This window comes from Neofelis nebulosa, chromosome 18, assembly GCF_028018385.1.
Source record: "Neofelis nebulosa isolate mNeoNeb1 chromosome 18, mNeoNeb1.pri, whole genome shotgun sequence".
Taxonomy (NCBI): domain Eukaryota; kingdom Metazoa; phylum Chordata; class Mammalia; order Carnivora; family Felidae; genus Neofelis; species Neofelis nebulosa.
Window position 1 is genome coordinate 32,365,382 of NC_080799.1, and position 20,945 is coordinate 32,386,326.

The following is a 20,945-nucleotide window of genomic DNA, read 5'->3' on the forward strand; positions in this document are numbered from 1 at the left end:
TTCCCTGACAACCAAGTCCCTGCACAGCAGCCAGAGGGACCTTCCTGATAACAGATCATCCCCTGACAGCTTCCACTGCACCCAGAATAAAACCTAAACTCTGGTGAAACTGCTGTAACCAATTACCACAAACTTTGTGGCTTAACGCAATACAAATTTATTGCCTCGTGGTTCAGGGGTGGGGGGGGGGTCAGAAATCTAAAGGGGGCCCACAAGGTGGCCTTCCTTCTAGAGACTCTAGGGGAGAATCTGTTGCCTGGTCTTTTCCAGCTTCCAGAAGCCACCTAGATTTCTCTGGTTTGTGGCCCCTTCCTCCAATTCAAAGCCAACTACAGACCATCCTCTCTTTCTCTCTCCCTGACGTCCTGCCTCCTTTTACAAGGACCCTGGGGATCCTATCAGGCCAAGTCCCTTTGCCGTGTAAGGGTTTGGGGATCAGGACACGGACATCTTTGCAGGGGAGATATATCCCTCCACCAACCCCGTTGTCAATGTCACCACACAAGGTCTTTCCTGCTCCCTTTACTGACCGCCCCCAAAGCTGGGATTCCAGCTAGGAGTTTCAGAATTTTCTTTAGCACACGCAGGCGTCCTTGGCAAGTAAGACAAGAGGGCCAGGCAGACAGGAAGGGAGTGGCTCGGCCCTCTCCATTCATTCTCTGCACCACTTCCTAAGCAGGACCTGACCCTGGGCCTGTGTGGGCTGCTGGTGACCCAGGGCTGTTTCCGGAGGCCAAGAGACAGGTGCCAAAGGGTCAGGGAGAAGGTCTTGGGCAGGCAGAGAAGGAGGAAAGCTCAGGCCCGGGTGGGAGAGGTCAAGAACAGTGGGAACGATCAGCTAAGGCCAAGCCAAGAAAGAAAATTATCCAGCAAAAAAAGAGGCCCACAGAGGAGGCGGGCACTCCAGGAGGGGAGAGGAAGCAAGTAGGGCATCTGTGAGCTCAGGCTGGGAGGGGAAAGGAAAGTTGGAAGGGAAAGGTCTGAGTCAGGAGAAAACTAACTGCCCAGGAGCAGGGGAACCAAAAGGGGTGGAGAGGCTGAAGGCTCAGAAGAAAAAGGGACTTTCTCTGTGGATCGGATTCCAATGTAGGTAGAGATGCCCATCAGTCACTTGTCCACTAATGAACTAAACACATGGCTCTGGGCCAACCGCTGGAGACAGCCCCACAGAGCCTCATGAGAAAAAAGGATTAGCAATCATGACTTCTCAAGACTGTGTGAGGGGTGCTATCATGGGGGGCTTCCCGGAGGTGATGTCAAAGCACAGACACGCAGGATGAGAGAATGGGGAGAAGAGGATGGGCAAGGCCTGGAGCTAAGGCTTTGAAATGAGGTTTGGCAGCCCTTCCCAGAACACCAAGAACTTCAGGGTAATCTGAACGGGACGGGGAGCAAGCAGCCTCACCGGGGCTGGAATCAGCCAAAGAGCAATGAGGAGCTACAGATGACTTTGTCATTCATCTTCAAGGCTTCAGGAGAGGCCACATCTCAAACTTAAAACAGTCTCAGCTCAGGGCTCCTGGGTAGCTCAGTTAGTTAAGCGTCGGACTTCAGATCAAGCCATGATCTGGCAGTTCGTGAGTTCAAGCCCCATGTCGGGCTCTGTGCTGACCGCTCAGAGCCTGGAGGCTGCTTCAGCTTCTGGGTCTCCCCGTCCCCCTGCTCGTGCTCGCTCACTCTCTCTCAAAAATAAACAGTAAAAGAAAAAAAAAGTCTTAGTTCGATTAAAATTTGCACATTTTCTGGATGTACTCTGAACATGGTGTTTGACCTGTAATAAATACCCAATCGAACACAGAAGGGCAGACTTTACCTACAACTGCAGGGAACGGATTTTACAAACCTAATGCACATACTCACTCAGAGGGAACATTACACAGAACAGTAGTTCTGGAAACCACAATGGGCGTGGGAAACACCTGCACAGCCCCTCGAAACTTGTAGCCCAGGCAGGATTTTAAATGTGTTGTTTACGAATCCAAATGACTCAAGATCTTTCCCCTACTCTCCTACCCTTTTCTAGTTTTCTGTTTCTTGAATGCTTTCGGTTCCTCAAAACCAGAGGTTCTCAAAGAGAGGGTTGTTTTGCAAATTCCACATTCTCAGTCAATGATGGAGCCAGACAGCAGACTTCTGTGACGGACAGAACTTCAGTCCCCTGCCACCCCCCAAAAAAAGATCCCAACAGCAATGGGTGTAGCTTGAAGAGCTTGCCTGAAATGACCTAAGCCCGGAATCTAACTCTGTTTTTAGACATAAATCCACATTGTGTAGTGTTTTATGGGGTTTTGTTTGCAAATTTAAATATACCTCAAATTTTTTCAGGAACGCAACTATTGTTGACATTAAGGGAACACTGCATTTTGTTCAGAACTTTGTCAAGTGTTGGCCACCACTCTGTAAAACGTCTTCTGTGAGGGTGACTGACACTGGGTCTGGAGATGTGGAGGGAACAGCAGCTGTCACAGAGCATCCTCCACAGTGGGACAAGCGGTGACTCTCCGTTCTGTTCTTCCAGCGTGCACCTGAGCATTTACTCACTGAAATACATGCCGTCTCACTACAAATCGCTTGTACTTCAGTTTTTCTTTTGTGTTGAGGGAGAGGGGCGCCTGGGTGGCTCAGTCTCGTTAAGCATCCTACTTCGGTTCAGGTCATGATCTCCACCCCCGTCGAGCTCTGTGCTGATGGCTCAGAGCCTACAGCCTGCTTCAAGTTCTATTTCTCTCTCTCTCTATGCCCCTGCCCCCGCTCACACTCTGTCTCTCTCTCTCTCTCAAAAATAAACATTAAAAAAATAAAAAACAAAGTCTAATAAAAGCATTTTGCTAACTTAAAAAATTTTAGATATGTGGGTGGGTTATTTCTATGGATATATTACCTTAAAGTAACTATCAGTGTTAGAAAATCTTTTGTTCTCAAGGCAGCAATGAGTCTGAAAGGTTGAGAACCACTTTTCAACATGTGTATGTTGGTGCTTTGTTTTGTTTTTTTGTATTTTCTGTTGCATTTCTTTATAAAACAAAGACAATTGAGCAAAATACTCAACCCCATCTTTATTTAATGTTTTTTTAGATTTAGTCTTGAGAGAGAGAGACAGAATGTGAGCGTGGGCGGGAGGGCACGGTCAGAGAAAGACACAGAGACACAGAGTCCGAAGCAGGCTCCAGGCTCCAAGCTGTCAACACAGAGCCTGATGCGTGGCTCAAATCCACGAAACGTGAGATCGTGACCTGAGCCGAAATCAGGAGCTCAACCAACTGAGCCACCCAATCTTTCAACACTCTGATTTTTTAATATATTAGCTTTACTGAAGTATAAGTGATGTATGATAAACTCCACACACGGGAGTATACAATTTGGTCAGTTTTGACACGTAGGGATACATACAACTGTGAAACCGTCAGCAAAGCCAAGAATGGGAACACATCCATCACCCCACAAGGTCTGCTGGGGCCCCTCTATAATTTCTCCCTCCCACCTGCATCCTGTTTCCTGGTGAAATGGAGAGGCCTTGCTACAAAAGGCCACACCAAGAAATTCCAGCTCAGAACAGGACTCTCCAATCGCCCACCACTTCCACAGAGGTTACAGGTGCCAGATCTGGCTTAGGCCTCTGGAAGCAGAGCGAGTGACCCATCTGCCAATGACCCAGGGCGTTGAGCCCCCATGCTGAGAACCCCTAATGGCCAGGGTATGAAGACAGCCAGGGACGCCCCTGGGGCGTGGCCCACGATGGAGCCTGAGGCGCCAGCTCTCGCCTCGTCCACCCAGGCAAGATGGGAGCACCCAGCCTGTGGCTGCACCCACAAAATAAAGACAACTTGTGCAGTTCCACCCCGCCATTTACCCAGGCCTAGGACAGGGCTGATCGGATGGTGCTGATCTCACTGAACCGTCAAAAAGCCCTCTGAGTACAAAACAGGGGAGGAGGGCACGAAGGGACTTGAGGGACAGCCTCTCCAAACCCCGAGGGTCTGAAAAGACTACACATTATCAGCAGATATCACATATGCTGAACGAATCCAGTGAGGGCCAGACCGGAGGTAGACAGAGCTTCCTGTGCAAGCCCAGTCCTCTCTCCGCGGAGCCTCCCTGGCAACCTCTCCCACGCCGTCTCCAGCAACCTGCTCATCACGAAGGATGCCACCGGCCAGGGCTTGCGAGGGAAGCTGGGCCTGAGAACCTTCATGCGGGTCACGGGCACCAGACTCAGCAGGAGCAGGATGTGCAGAAAACACCTCCCGTCTCGCCGTGCTCACCCACAGAGACTCATGCTCAACACGCCTCCCCTAAGAAAACTTCTCCCATGTCCATGGCCACCACGGACAGGCCACCAGCTCAGAGTCACAAGGTCCTCTGCTGACGTCCCAGTGGCCGATGGCACCAACGTCCCAAATTCCCACCCACCAGTCCAGCCTGACCCAAGACCTATATGCTGGGTGTTCCAGCAACGGAGTGAGGAACCAGACCTCAAGTCCAGGGTTTCTCTCTGGGAGGGCCAACTGCTCTCAGGCAGATGCAACACACCAGGCTGGCCTCATCGTCTGCCAGTGCAACTCAACGACAGGTCCACCGCATAAAAACCACAGGACTGGTAACAGCCGCTTTCTGTTCTGCCCCTACAGCCACCAGCCGCTGCCCCAAGTCACTCACAGCTTCTCAACCGGCTCCTCTGGACCCAGGGTGCACAGGGCCAACGACCTACCTTAGTATGACAGCCATTTTCCTTTTTTGTTGACACCTGACGTAATGATGTATCATACAACTGACATGTCTCAGAGTTGAGGAAATTAAAGAATGTGCTGGGGAGGCCCTGGCCTGATTCCCAAAATAACCTGAGAACAGAGGCGTCTGGGCGTTCAGTCGGTGGGACGTCCAACTTTCGGCTCAGGTCATGATCTCATGAGTTCGGGCCCCGAGTTGGGCTTCATAATGATGGCTCAGGGCCTGGAGCCTGCTTCAGATTCTGTCTCCATGTCTCTCTGTCCCCCTCCCACTCTGTCTGTCTGTCTCTTTCTCTCTCAAAAATAAACATAAAAATTAATAAACAACCCGAGAAAAGAGGTCACGAGATGGCATGCAGCTTATGTGGGAGGAGCATCGAAAATCGAGGACGCTATGGATGAACCATAATGCAAACTAGAGACGTGGGGAGGATAATGACGTGCCAGGTGTAGGTTCATCCATACACCTGGTGGGGGATACTGATAATGACAGAAGCTGTGCAGGTGCAGGGACAGGCGGCTACACAGAACCCCCTGCACCTTCGGATCGAAAAACTAACGTCTATTTTAGTTTTAAATCCAGCACAGTCGGGGTGCCTGGGTGGCTCAGTCGGTTAAGCGTCCGACTTCAGCTCAGGTCATGATCTCACGGTCTGTGGGTTCGAGTCCCGCGTTGGGCTCTGTGCTGACAGCTCAGAGCCCGGAGCCTGTTTCGGATTCTGTGTCTCCCTCTCTCTCTGTCCCTCCCCTGCTCATGCTCTGTCTCTGTCTCAAAAATGAATAAAAACATTAAATCAATCAATCAATCAATCAATCAATCAATCCAGCACAGTCAAAAGCACCCTCGATGGGGGCTTCTCTGGCTGAACACCCTCGGAAGTGATGGGCGTGGTGTGCTGAAGCAAAAACACGTAAAACAGCAACAACACCCAGGAGGCCAGATGCTGTGAGCGAGGCAAGCAAAGTGGGGCGGCCTTGGGGAGTGCGGCTGGGCACACACCTGCTGAGCCAACAGAACCAATCACTGCTCGATGCACATTTTTCTCTCTTCTTTCCTACTCACACTGCCTTCGCTACAGGTACAACTCGTGCCCATTTTGCAGATGAGCAAAAACTGGCTCAGAGGAGTAAAGCAGCTTTTGCCCAGGACCATGAAGTCAGCGAGAGGCGGCAGGAAAGGGGTGGTCAGGTCGTCGCAGAGAGGCTCACACTTACCTTCTGGACTTGGCACACTCCTTTTTCCAGTTCTTAACCAAAACGGGCACGACTTGCTCTGAGGTGTCCTCCTTATTCAGGGACCAGAGGTCAGCGCTCTCCAGGGGCTGGCGGTAGCCCCGGACCATCAACCTGGGGCCAAAACACAAGGGGGAGGTGATGACAGTCTGGAGAGGAAGAGGAGGGTGACCCTCGCTGCCGACACCTGCCATGCCAGCCCGCTCTCCATGCCAGGGCGGCCGAGGGCAGTGCATAGCTGGCAAGAGTGGAATACGTATGGCACATACGGGCACATTAAATGATCACTGCTAATTCTGTGAGGCCGCCCAGGGCAAAACGGCCTCATTTTTTAGAGACACAAACTATTTAAGGTAGAGATCATTACAATCGCTCTGATTTGCTTAAAAAATATTTTGGGGGCAGCGCGGGGGGGGGGGGGGGGAGGCGCCTCAGTCAATTAAGTGTGTGAGTCGATTTCAGGTCTGGTCATGATCTTGTGGTTCATGAGATCAAGCCCTGTGTGGGGCTCTATACTAAGCGTGGATCCTGCTTAGGATTCTCTCTCTCTCCCCCCCTCTCTCTGCCCTTCCCAAGCTCTTTCTCGCTCTCAAAATAAAATAACCTTTAAAAAAAACTCTTTTAAACATATATATATTTTAAAATTTTGGGGCACCTGGGTGGCTCAGTCGGTTAAGCATCCGACTTCAGCTCGGGTCACAATCTCACGGTCTGTGAGTTCGAGCCCCGCGTCGGGCTCTGGGCTGATGGCTCAGAGCCTGGAGCCTGCTTCTGATTCTGTGTCTCCCTCTCTCTCTCTGCCCCTCCCCTGTTCATGCTCTGTCTCTCTCTGTCTCAAAAATAAATAAACATTAAAAAAAAAAATTAAAAAAAAATAAAATAAAATTTTTGTTAATATTTATTTATTTTTGAAAGAGAGAGACAGAGACAGAGACAGAGCATGAGTGCGGGAGGGGCAGAGAGAGAGCGAGACACAGAATCCAAAGCAGGTTCCAGGCTCTGAGCCGTCAGCACAGAGCCCAACACGGGGCTCACACTCACAAACCACAAGATCATGACCTGCGCCGAGCTGGATGCCCAACTGACTGGGCCACCCAGGTGCCCCCACAAAAAATATTTTTTAAGGCCAAGTGGCAAAGCATTAATAATTGTCAAATGTGGGTGATGAGTTTATTGAGACTGATTAGACTAATCTTTCTACGTGTTTGAACACTTGCGTAATAAAAAGTAAACCTATCACTGTAACTTGCTATTTTGAATTAATACCAAAGTCACAGGAAAATCACGTGAATTGCACAAAGAATCCCAGTCTGCCTTCCGCCTGCTTCACCGCTCCTTACATCTTGCCACATCTGCTGAGCCATTCTGGGTCTCTAGCCATAAACACACACGTCCACAAACACACTTCTTTTCTGAGACACTTCAGACTAGGTTGTAATAGCGTGTATCCCCATAAGGAAACCCACACGCTGTCACAGAAGCCAGAGCACCGTTACCAAAATCAGAAATTTGAGCGATGATGGCAGAACCCGCAGTCCACATTCAAATTAATGCTCTGACTCTTGGTGTCGGCTCAGGTCATGATCTCGTGGTCTGTGAGACTGAGCCCCGTGTCGGGCTCTGGGCTCACAGCGCGAAGCCTGCTTGGGATTCTCGGTCTCTCCCTCTCTCTGCCCCTCCCTGGCTTGCTCTCTCGGTGTCTCTCAAAAGAAACAAAATTAAAAGTAAGTAAATAAATAAAGAAATAAAAAATTAAAAAATTTTAAAAAGCTATTTCTTAACAGTAATTTGAAAGCTACTTAATAAAAAAAAAAAAAAAAAGTATTTGGGAAAAGTTTATAAAGACAAGGAACCGGCTTATCAGAGGAGAAAAGGATTCAAATAATCCCAGGTAAGATGCTGATGATGTGTAGGAAAAAAATGTGCCCCAAAAAGGACAAGAGGGGAGCCCATCACACCGCTGTCAGTGGTTGCCTTGGGTGTTTTCTGCTTGTTGATCTATGCGTGTTCTTACATTTCCTATGGAGCACGGGTATTACTTTTCTGCTAGCAAGGGGTCTGAAACAATGCCAATGTTGGTAATTATACCTGACATAAAAAAAAAAAAAAAGTACCCAAATCTGAAAGCTCAGAGCACAAGGCTTGTAAGGGCCCCAGGTGAAGCCGTGAGCAGAGGTGCAAGCCATTCGTGGTTCACACAACTCGAGTCCGTGCATGTGGGCGCAGGGTCAGCACCTGAGACACAGGCTCCCGGCAGGCACGCTCGCACCCGGGGGAAGGGTGAGGGAGGGAGAGCACCGGCCTGGCCTTACCCTGTGATCCACCAGAAGGTGACCCTGGACAGGAAGGAGGCACTGGATTCCGGGCAGGGGTTCTAGCGGAGAGAAAACACAGGGTGGGAGGAAAAGAGAAATGATCCGTTAATCTTCTCATCTGGGCCGGCGCTCGTGACCAGTCTTCCTCTCAAATGACCAGCAGCCACCCTCACGCCGAGGACTGGCACCCCAAAAGGGGTTCCCTCCTGAGCCCCGGCGGCCTTCAGAGAAACACACAGCAGCTTCCCACTTCCACCCAGGAAATATTTCCTGAAGGACTACTATGTGCAAAGGTGGTACAGTGTGCCACATCCCTGCCCCCTCTTAAATCCCCACCGCGACCCAGTGGCGGCGGTGCTGCCCAGGTCCCGCAAAGTTACCCCAGCCATTCATTCACTCATTCGTTCAACAAGTATTTTCTGAGCACCTGCTATATGCCTAGCACCATGCACACAAATCTGAGCAGACACAATCCCTGCCGTCAGGAAGCCCGCCGTGCACGGGGGTAGGAATAACACCTGCTAACTTCTCTGTGAGCGAGCTGTGTTACAAGCACTTTATGCAAACGATTTCATCTCATCTTTAGAACCAGCCTACCAAGGAGATAAAATCACCATCCTCGATTTGGAGATAAAGACACAGAGGAACAGACACATGGGATGACCTTGCCAGGCAAGCAGTGAAAACAGACTACGAGCCCCTAGCAGTGTCCGGAAAGAGCCATTAATCAAAGGATCTTGTGAGCGGGCACTCAACCACAACTGCAGTGAGGATTGTTTCCTGAAGATAGGTCAGTATTACCGGTGGGATCACTGGTATCTTAGTGAGCTCACGGCAAGAGAGCGGATAAGCGGACAGGGGCTGATCTCTCTGACGAAGGTCAAAGAAGGCATCCCCGAGCTGGGCTCTGAAGAGTAGAGGATGACAAGTAAAGGGGAGAGGCAGGGTAGTTTTGGCAGCAAGGGTGTGTGTGCAAAGGCCCCGTGGCAGAAGGGAATACAACCCTATTCCAGGAACTAAGAGGGGGCTGACCAGTCTACACTGCAGGCCAATTAAGGGATTTGGGTCTTCATCCCAAGGGCAATGGGAAGTCACCGACACAATCCAACAATAATGCAAAGACCGGGAGAGTGATGTCAGCATGGAGCCTCTGTGACCACCAGCAAGGGCCGACTTTCCATTCCAAGCAGATACATGGAGGTCGACATTCTGAAATACACATTTTGGTGAAGGGCGCTCGCCAGGCAAGGATGAGGTCTCTAGCCCTTTTTCAGAGACACAGCACGGGAGAGCCAGGCGAGAACATACGTTGTGCCTTGGTGGTTTTCCATCCAGGCTGCGAGCAATTTAAAAAAAAAAAACACAAAAAAAACCTGTACCTGGTCCCCACCTCCCAGAGATTCTGATTAAGCTGGCTGAGGGTGGGACCAGGGCATCAAGTTTTTGTTTGTTTTTAACTCCCAGAGTCTCCTTGGCAAAGGGGTTTGGCAGCAAATATACCAGATAAGCCTGATACCAAGGAAGCTAAATTCAGGTGGAGTTTAAATTTTAAATTAAAAAAAAAAATTTAATGTTTTATTTAGATTTTTTTTTTTTTTTTTTTTTTTAAATTTTTTTTTTTTAACGTTTATTTATTTTTGAGACAGAGAGAGACAGAGCATGAATGGGGGAGGGTCAGAGAGAGAGGGAGACACAGAATCTGAAACGGGCTCCAGGCTCTGAGCTGTCAGCACAGAGCCCGACGCGGGGCTCGAACTCACAGACCGTGAGATCATGACCTGAGCCGAAGTCGGACGCTTAACCGACTGAGCCACCCAGGCGCCCCATGTTTTATTTAGATTTGACAGAGACAGAGAAAGAGAGGGAGGGAGGGAGGGAGGGAGGGAGAAAGAGCACGCATGGAAACAGGGGAAGAGCAGAGAGAGGGAGACACAGTCCAAAGCAGGCTCCAGGCTCTGAGATGTCACCACAGAGCTCAACGTGGGGCTCGAACGCACAAACCGCGAGATCGTGACCTGAGCTGAAGTCGGACGCTTAACCCACTGAGCCACCCAGGCGCCCCAAGACCTGAGAAGCAACCAGAAGTGACTCCTATTAGCCCAAAAAGGGACAGTGTGAGTCACAATCAGGATCCTAAGTAGAACGGACTAAGACATCTGTTTAACATCCATTTCAACATCACATATGTTTAAATACACAATCTCACACGGACGCGGAAAATAAAGAGCAACTCTCTGGCATCGTGCGTGAAAAGACACAAGAGAAGCAAGCCGTTGTTCTGAGAAGAGAAGATGGTCAGACAACAAGCATTTTCCCACCTTTTCTAAAGGAACTTCCCCACAGGGGAAGTGTCTCTGCATAGAAGTGGTCCAGCTAATATACAAGGAAGGAAGGACAGAATGTTAAGATGTGCCGCGTTGCAGCCACAATGGGTGACTGGAAAACTTGACGAAATCCAACAATTATTATTAATGCTTTCAGGCCAGATAGCAGTAGCAATGGTTTACTGTTTAAAATCCTTCTCTTTCAGGGGCAACCTGTGTGGCTCATTTTGTTAAGCATCCGACTTCGGCTCAGGTCATGATCGCATGGTCTGTGGGTTCGAGCCCCGCGTTGGGCTCTGTGCTGACAGCTCAGAGCCCGGAGCCTGCTTCGGATTCTGTGTCTCCCTCTCTCTCTGCTCCCTCCCCTGCGTGTGCTCTGTCTCTCTCTGTCTCAAAAATAAATAAACGTTAAAAAAATGTGTTGGTTTTTTTTTTTTAACGTTTCTTTATTTTTGAGACAGAGAGAGACAGAGACAGAGCATGAACGGGGGAGGGTCAAAGAGAGGGAGACACAGAATCTGAAACAGGCTCCAGGCTCTGAGCTGTCAGCACAGAGCCCGACGCAGGGCTCGAACTCACGGACCGCGAGATCGTGACCTGAGCCGGAGCCGGCCGCTTAACCGACTGAGCCACCCAGGCGCCCCCCAAAAATGTGTTTTTTAAGAAAATGCAATCAAAGAAGAACTCTTCTCTTTCACCTACTCTCTCACTGGGGAGAAGGGCAGACAGCCATTCTACCATTTCTACAACCTTGTGTAAGTCAAGTTATTTCAAAACAACAAGTTACTAAATACGTTTAAAGCCCTGCCTTCCAGAGATACACGCTGAAATGTTTACCTACGACGCGGTGCAGGGTGAAGAGTCCGTGGCAGTTGGTGATACCCTGCCGTCTACGTATGTGCACACGCGGAAGTTTCCATCATGAAAAGCTAGATGAAAAGCTTCCCCAGTGACAGACACGCATCCTGGGCTCCACTCCGGGGCCATGGAGTACCAGGAGTTTCTGGAGTGTCCCAGCCCCGCCTGTGCCAACATCACCTGGGAAGCTCACCGAACACGCTGGGCCAAGGTCCCACCCCAGACCAGCTTAGACCTCGGGCTGGGGCCCTGGCCTCAGGAGATTTTTTTTTTTTAATGCAAATTTTATTTTTGAGAGAGCGCAAGCAGGGGAGGGGCGGGGGGACAAAGGATCCAAAGCAGGCTCTGTGCTGACAGCAGCCAGCCCAACCTGGGGCTCGAACGCATGACCGTGAGATCATGGCCTGAGCGGAAGTCAGACGCTCAACTGACTGAGCCGTCCAGGTGCCCCCTCACAAAAGTTTTAATAAGGAAATCAGACACTGCCGCCTCACAGACCTACGTTCCGGACCCATCTAACACAGAGAAAGTTCCAACTGTGGAACCAGGGCTCAAATCCCAGGGTTGCCATTTTGTACCTGAATGACCTCAGGCAAGTGCCTTCACCTGAAAGCCTCAGTTTCTGAATCTGAAAGATGGGAGCAGGTCTGCCGGCTGCTCCGCCTTCCTCACAGGACTGTAAGGAGGGAGAAGTGAACTGTGTTCACTTTGTTGTAAGCTGGAACTTTTCCAACCCGGGGTGGCAACACTATTCATGGAACAGGTGGTGGTATTTGCTCTGTGGGCTGGTGGTGAGCGAGTTATCAGGGAATCTCACATGCACTTCAATTGTAGCCCAATTCTGACGCACCGGGAAAAGCCGGGGTTCCGGCAGGGAGCGGGAGGGGGAGGGGGCACAGCTGGCAATGACTCATTTCTTGAGCAAACGTTTAGGGAGGGCCTGCTTATATGCCAGGAGATGGCTACGGGCTGGGGACAGGGCTATGCACGACACAGTGAGGTCCCCACCCAATACCGCTTCCCAGCTTGGGGGGATGAACAGTAAGCAAACCAAGATGCAAATAAATACAGAAGTATAAACACAGGGGGGCACCAGGCTGGGTGGTTAAGCGTCCGACTTGGGCTCAGGTCATGATCTCACGGTTCATGAGTTCCAGCCCCATGTCGGGCTCTGTGCTGACAGCTCAAAGCCTGGAGCCTCTTCCAATTCTATGTCTCTGTCTCTTTCTCTCGCTGCTCCTCCCCTGCTTGTGCTCTTAGTCTCAAAAATAAACACTTAAAAAAAGAAAAAGAAGTGTAAACAGAGAGAGCTGCACCAGAGGAAAACAATGAAGGTCCCAGGAGAGAAGGGGGCCAGGGGGGTTGCTTATGTCAGAGGCAACAAACAGCAAGGAGGTGAGAGAGAGGCTCTGAATCCCAGCCCTGCCCCCTACATACTAGCCGTGACGACCTTGGCCAAGGGACCTGGTGATGCGCTTAAATGAGACAAAGCATGTTACATCCTTAGAACAGTACCTGGTGCGGAGTGACTGTGGGAGAAATGGGATTAATGGGATTAATACTAACAGTAGAAACAAAAGTACCCACTTCTATTTCTCGTAGCATCACGGTGCACCAAGCACTGTACCAGATGCTTCATATAAGAGTTGCCAAAGAAAGGCCCACAGGCTGTCTGCTGGTAAAGTCAAGTCTGATGGGTACATGGTGACGCCCACTCATTTACACACTGTCTGCATCTGCTTTTGAGCTGCAATGGCATAGCTGAGTAGGTGCACCTCAAACTACATGGTCTACACAGCCTAAATATTTACTATCTGGCTTTCTACGGAATAAGCTGGCTAAGCCCTGCTTACATCAGAGCCCACAACACCCCGAGACAGCGGTTACTAAGGCCTAAAACCAGAGCCCAAGTGATGGCCGTTTGCTTCCAAATCCAGTCTTCCTTGAGTCTTGCAACAGGACATGGAGCATAACTGTGCAGGTTACAGACCTCATACAGAGATGCCCAGCTGAGGGGCAGGTGGGGAATGAGACACAGCTCAACAAGACCCCCGAGTCTTGTGCCTTTGAGGGGCTGCATCAGCCTGAGGAGGCCGGCCGTTCCCAAACTCATCCACCCGGAGGGGGTACAATGTCTTTTTCTCATTTGCACAGAGACACCGTGCAAACAGCAGGGCATTAGGCATCTATGCGCACAGGGGGCTCACCAATCCCGGCATTCTCTCACCATCAGGCAACTCCAGCCGTGGCACAAGAAGGAAGCAATATTGTGACTGCATAATCGAAGGCACGTTCATTCCCTTTTCGCCCTACTGTATACAAATGGGGGTCGTACCCTTGAGACTGTAAGAAACGATGGCCCAGAGGGAAAAGAGGAATCCCCAGCCCGGCTACTAAAAATCCCAGCTGCTGCAAGAAAATGCACCCTGCCAAAGCAGTGAGATCACATTATTTACAAGAACGTTTCACAGTTTCTAATTTGCACTCTCCAAGAGCTTTGTCCAATTCACTTCCCCCCTCCTTTGAATCCAAACAGGGATTTTCAGGTTATTTTTTGTTTAAGTTTATTTAATGTTTATTTATTTCTCAGAGAGAGAGAGACAGAGACAGAGCATGAGTGGGGAGGGGAAGAGAAAGAGAGAGAGAGGGAGACACAAAATCCGAAAGCTCAGAGCTGGACGCGGGGCTCAAATCCACGACCCGTGAGATCATGACCTGAGTTGAAGCTGGACACTTAACCAACTGAGCCACCCAGGCACCCCGGGATTTTCAGATTATTAGGAGTCATGTCAGGCTGACAGAAGGTCCCCACTGCCAGTGCAGAAAAGGAAACAGGTAAGTTGGAATCTGGTTTCTGGAAGCCCCTATCTGACATAGAAGGCTTTATTTGATAAAAACAACTTGAGCTCTTTTTTACATTTATTTATTTTTTACGTTTATTTATTTATTATTTACTTTTTTTACATTTGTTTATTTATTTATTATTTGAGAGAGACAGAGACGGCACGAGCGGGGGACAGTGGAGAGAGAGAATCCCGAGCAGCCTCTATGCCATCAGTATAGAGCCCGACGCGGGTCTCAAACTCACAAATCCCTGAAATCATGACCTGAGCCAAAACCAAGAGTCAGATGCTTAACCGATGGAGCCACCCAGGCGCCCCAAGAATGGATAATGTAAAAAAAAGAAAAAGAAATGGGTTGGGCGCTGGATGAGAACCCAGACCGCATTCCATTCAATGGAAACCAAGCAGAACATTCTGATGTAACTCATGAATGGCAACGCTGTCAGTGAGGGGGTTTCCCAGCCTTGGAGGCTGAAGCAGAGCTAACTCCTGTCCCTGCATGTAGGAAGCTTATTCACTGGTCTCCCATTCACCTAGAAAGGAGAGTAATTCAGACAAGCCCTGGATGAAGGCAGAGGGAGAGAGAGTCTGATTTATGCAACGTACAGAGAGAGCCACATTCTTTGGCATCTGTATCTGGCACCCGGCGATTTGGCCAAAACCCACGTGGCTTAAACCAATTTGGTACAACAGCCCCAAGCACTGGTTCTTTAAGAGCTGGTCATTCATTGTCTCCCACCAGGCAGTTTGGGGAACGGGTCTTTCAGCACTCTGACCTTTCTGTCAGAAATGCTCGGGATCCCCGCTCAGCGTTTCTGGTTTTGACTCTTTTAGTCTCCTGCCGGTTACTCGAACTCTGCACCACCCAGATGCCCAGCAGTAAGGGGAGGATGACACAGCCATACGGCTTACAGCAGGGGTTCTCCGACGGGGTCCCCCAGTGCCAGCATCCACGACGCCTGGGAAGCTGTTAGAATTGCAAAGGCATGGGTCCCGCCAAGAGCTACTGACTCAAAGTCTGGGGGTGCTCCCAGAGCCTTCCAAGAGATACACACTCGGTGTGCCAACCCTGAGGAAGAGCTTCTGATCCAGCCTGGTGAACTCAGGCAAGACACTTCACCACTCTGGCCCTCAGTAACCTCATGTATAAGATGAGACTCACAGCCCTGCCTCATCAGGAGACTTCGAGGACTAAGAAACTTAAAAAGACAACACACAGGGTCACTGACTGGCTCCGCCCTCCTCCTGACCCGCCTGAGCTGCTGAGCTGGCTATTTAAGTGCCACCAGCCCCTCCGTGTCCCAGGCACCCTCCTACTTTCAGCCAGAGGGGTCCCTGAAAACACCTGCAACCTGAGCGTGTCATCCCCCCCACCCCCCACGCTGAGAATCTTCCAACATGGCCAAATCCCAAGTGTTCACGGTGACATGGAACTCTACCCTTGATTTTGCAAGCTCAGCTCTAGGTCCCTCCGAACCAACCAAGCAGAACCCTGCAGTTCCCCAAACACCTACAAGGTCCTTTATACAGCTGGACCTTTTTATGTGCTGGTTCCTCGACCGGGAGCCCCGTCCTGTCCGGCCTTACAAGCCCGGCCGACGCCTCTCATTTCTCAGACTCAGGCCTCCCCTCCCCTGGACGCTGGCCCTGGAGCCTCAGGCTGAGTTAGGAACCTCTCCTCCAGCCCCTCAGCCCCCAGCACTTTCCTGCCTCGGAGCCCCACTGTCCATAGCTCTTGGTTTATTTGCCCGGTGCCCCCTCCTCAACGGTCAAGTTTGTTCATTTCAGTACCCAGAGCCCCTCCACCCTGCACCCCTGCACAATACCAAACCACTAGTGACCAACAGCATAAAGGAGAGAAGCCTTAAGAACAGACTTTATGAGGGGTGCCTGGGTGGCTCAGTCGGTTAAGCGTCTGACTTCGGCTCAGGTCATGATCTTGCCGTTCTCAAGTTCCAGCCCTGTGTCGGGCTCTGTGCTGACAGCTCAGAGCCTGGAGCCTCCTTCAGATTCTGTGACTCCCTCTCTCTCCACCCCTTCCCTGCTCATGCTCTTTCTCTCTCAAAAATAAATACACATTTAAAAAAAATTTTTTTAAACAGACTTTACGATGCGTCCACAAAGCAGTCCATGTTCAGTGGCTGCCTCTATTGTATGAGGGGTCAAGACTGACCATGAAGGGCAGGAGGGAACTTTCTGGGGTCCTGGTAGTGTTCTGTAGCTTGATAAAGGCTTGGGCTATTACTCATTTGTCACAACTCCTCAACCGGTAACTTTTACATTCAGGAATTTCACTATGCAAATTCTGCTTTAAGAGAAACATAAAACAGAAGCATATACAGATACTGCACTCTGGCTAGTGGTTTGCATGGTGCAAATGTCTGGGTAATGCATACTAAGTATTTCAAAGTACGTTTCAGATACCAAAAAAATGAGCCAGTTGGCTGGCTGGTTGGCCAGATATGTGATAAAGCAAGTTGAGCACAATGTTAACTGTAGAATCGAACTGGAGAGTGGATGGGTACTCACTTTCCATGTTCACAGCAAAGTGCTGGGGGAAATATTTCCCATATTTATGGACAGGACTAAAACTACCTCTTAAGCCAAATGAGCTGGGCAGTTTTACATGCGTTTTAAACGTCCTAAACCAAAGCTTTTCAACCGTGCACCACCCGTAGATCCTGCTAAAATGAGGCTATGACCCAGCAGGGCTCAGCGGGCCCAGGACTCTGGATTTCTAACAGCACCCGGGGAATGCCAGTGCCGTCGGTCCAAAGACCCCACTTTGAGGAGTGGGGGTCCGCTATATGACCACATTTGCCGTTGATGCCTCCAAGGGCAAAAGGAAACACCTCCCTCCTCTCACGGGCCCCATTCTAAGCAGTAGCCTTGGGGCCAACAAGGATCACAGAAAGGGCCAGACAGGAACCCCAAGAGAGCCCCGGAAGGCTAGATGAGCCGCTCCCAGATTCCAGGCAGCCCAGGGCCTGGAGGTACAGAGGGGAGCAGCCCCACGGAAAAACCAGGGCCAGCACAGCTGTCTGAGTCATGCAAAGGGCACAGGGCCAGCTGGAGAGGAGGCCGACTTTGGTGACTCAGCAGGAGCCTGGAGAAGCCCAGCGCTGCCAGCTCCCACCCAGGCCCCACCTGCCCCTGGCCACCCCAGGGCAAGGCTGACTGCTCCCTGTGTGCACAGACAACATGTGACTGCGGCTCCGAAGTCAGGACAGCAGCTGGGGCTGGGCTCTCCCCATCTTCTGGGCTCCGCTGTGATGGGAGCCCTGAGGATAATGGGGAGACAGGCAGAGAAAGCACCTAACGGTGTCCTCCTCTCCCTGATCACCGGCCTCAGATCCCAGCACCAAATGGGGCTCAACCCACTTTCAAGAAGGGAACAGTGAGGTCCTGAAAGGAGGAGGGACTTGCCTGGGGTCACAAATCTAAGTCCCATAAGCTGATTCCCAGCCTTCCCAGCCTGCACCTCAACTGCAGGTACACGGCTGTTTGCCCACCCGTTCAATGGCTGTCCCCCGCGAGGCCACAAGCTTCCTGCGGGTACACAGCAGACTGCACTGTCCAAAGAGGGCCAGACATTATCTGCCATCTCATGAGTTCGTCTTAGAACGAGACCTGACCGCTCCCCCATCTAGAAGTGGGGTCTGTGTCCCCAGCCCTTGAACCCAGGCTGACTTCTGTGGATGCCTCCATCAACAGACTGTGGCAGGAGTGATACCGTGTGATATCTGGGACTGGGTCGTAAGAGGTGACACAGCTTCCGCCTGGCACTCTCTCTAGGAACACTCATTCTCAGACACAGGCCACCACATTGTGAGATCACCCAAGCCACCCTGACATGGACCGTCAACCCTAGCTGAGGCTCCGGCCAGGGGCTGGTGCTAACCACCAGCCCAGTGAGTGAGAAGCCGCCTTCCCACTGCTACCACCAGGGAAACCCCGAGGGAGAACCGCAGCTGAGCCCGGGCAACAGCCAGGACTATGAAACGTAACAATAAACTACTAGTTTTTTTATTTTGAGAGTGGGAGTGCACAGAAAGAGAGAGGGAGACGGACAGAATCCCAAGCAGGCTTCGTGCTGTCACCATCAGATTTAGGGTGTGAGTTAGGGTCTAACAGTCCAACCATCTATGTAAGCTTAGACTCCTAAAATTGAATGGTTGGGGACAAGACACAGAGTGTCCCAGTTCTGGGCACCCCAGCCTCCAGCTGCCCCAGTGTGGCAGAGCAGGCCCAAGGCCCAGGCTGCTGGGAACGCAGAAAGCACAATGGAGGAAGAAGCCAGCTCTACGAACCACCCTAACGTATGGGCACCCGGGGAAAGAAGAAAAAGGAATTTTTATCCAGATCCCCAGAGGGAACCAGACATCAGAAATTCCCTCTCCCGAGGTGCCTGGCTGGCTCAGTCGGTTAAGCGTCCGACTTCAGCTCAGGTCATGATCTTGCGGTCTGTGAGTTCGAGCCCCACGTCGGGCTCTGTGTTGACGGCTCGGAGCCTGGAACCTGCTTCCGATTCTGCGTCTCCTTCTCTCCCTGCCCCTCCCCCGCTTGTGCTCTGTCTCTCAAAAATGAATGTAAAAAAACATAATAAATTGAAAATAAATAAATAAATGTTTCCTGATGGGGACATGCTGCTGACCAACACCCACCGCCATGCGCACAAACCCTGCTCAGCAGGAGACACGGCAGCCACAGACATGTGAGCCCCTCTCCTTTGTGGCAGGCCTGAGCCGGGATCCAGTGGGCGCCCCAGGCGTTGTCGCTGCCCTTGTGAACTTTGCACACATACAAACACACACACGCGCCCAAGAACACGCTAATGCGCATATGCACACGCACACGTGAACGAAAACAGATGCATGTGCACACGTACAACAACATGCACACCTATGTTTTTTAGACGTAAAAACTCGGCTCCTCAGAGCCGATTCCCCACAGGTGCCTTCACCCTCCATGAAGGCAGCCTCAGCCTTTTGATGAGGCTCAGGCCAAACCCCAGAGAATCGCAGCAGCTGAGAACTGCCCTTGCTGCCATTTTGCCAGTTAACAGCTGACTAGCCACGAACAAAGCGTCAAATAAATGCTCCAAAGGTTCCCCTCCCACTCAGAGTAAAGTCCAATGGCTCACACAACTGCAGGCGACGGTCCCCACCTCTGAGATGCCATGTCTTAGCCTTCTGTGGCCTCATGCTGCTCCAGGCACACTGGCCTTTCCTGCTGCTCCCTTGACAGTCCATGGCAGCTCCTGCCCCAGGGCCTTTGCACTTGCCAACCCCGCCTGGACCACTCTTCATCTGGTATTTGCTCAGCTCGCTCCCGCACCGCAGTGAGGTTTCATGAGGGAGGCCTTCCCTGATGGCGCCTATCAACTCGAAACTGCACACGACCCTCAACCATCACATGCATTTCTTCTCCATGCTTTCCTCTCCTCCTCAAGATTCACTGCCACCTGACTGATATACACTTGGGTCCAGGGTTACAGACTGTCCCTCCGGCCCACACGACAACATAAGACTGAGGTGGGCAAGATCTCTGTGTTAGGCACTGCCACAGCCCTGTGCCCAGACCGGGGCCTGGCACTTGGCACCAGATGGAACGAGGGAGGAAAAAGGAGGGAGAGGGGCAAAGAGGAAGGAAAAGGGGGAAGCCAGGAGGAAGAACGGAGGCAACAGTGGTCAACGGCTATGTTCCCTTTTATTCTGTCAACAGGAAGATTGGTCATTTCTACCGCACCCACTCACACCCACTGGTCCAGAGAAGATTCCTGCTTCCCTCAAAATAACAGAAGAGACTCAGGGTCTCAAACTCAAATCCCTCAAGGGCCAGGGACATACCACGAAAGAAGGAAGCAGACTGTGTAATACAAGAGGGAGTGCTGGGCACCGTGTAGACTAGGGCCGCACTCCTCCGTGGAGCTCAAGTACTGCTATGGGGGGCAATGGCCCGAATAGTGACACAACTTTTCGTTATTCTAGAAAACCTGCATTGTTAAAAGGGGAAATATCTTCATGTTTAAATGTTTTGCTGACATTTTCTAAAATCGCTATGGCAACCAAATGATCAAACCGGCGGGCCTGTAAGACACAGACGTTTACAAGTATGAAGCAGATTCCTTCCTTAAGTCCCCCTAGCCACACAGAGGCCTCAGTTTTTCCATCTGTAGAGTGGGAAGGAGGATGTTACCTCTCTCTCTGGGCCTTGGAGGGGTAGGGGGGAAGATGGAACGAGATCCCACGTGGATGATACTGTCACAGAACAAGTGTCTAATCGATGTTAGCTAACATCGTATAATATGTTTCGCACACACACACACACACACACACACACACCCGTGTCTCCGATCACACTTACGGGGTCGTGGATGGTTTCAGAGAACAGGGGCGATCGGTCCGAGAAGCAGGACAACACGAGCTGAATCAGCACGAGGGAAAAGTAAATGTAGAAAGTGACATCGCGAAACACGTCAATTTCAGCACCCTAGAAGTGTGGCAAGGAAGGAGGAAGAGAAGGTCACTTTCTGGAAGCAGCCTGCAGAGGCCGGGGAGCAGGTGCAGACCCAGTAATCTTTCCTGCCCTAACAGAAGAGAGGCAGTCCCATCACGGCGTGCTCCCAGATGCCTGGTGAGGGCA

The 20,945-nt window shown here is 51.0% G+C and overlaps 1 protein-coding gene across 3 annotated transcripts in view; it reads right to left on the reverse strand.

Annotated features, from left to right (window-relative positions):
- Positions 1 to 20,945, reverse strand: part of ABCC1 (ATP binding cassette subfamily C member 1) — a 142,097-nt gene that overhangs the window by 71,242 nt on the left and 49,910 nt on the right. For all 3 annotated transcript variants that reach the window (XM_058710430.1, XM_058710429.1, XM_058710431.1), the window contains exons 5-7: positions 20,667 to 20,792; positions 8,273 to 8,334; positions 5,943 to 6,074 (exon numbers count right to left, since the gene is read on the reverse strand). In XM_058710430.1, the coding sequence (XP_058566413.1) occupies positions 5,943 to 6,074; positions 8,273 to 8,334; positions 20,667 to 20,792 (320 nt within the window). The remainder of the gene's footprint in view (positions 1 to 5,942; positions 6,075 to 8,272; positions 8,335 to 20,666; positions 20,793 to 20,945) is intronic.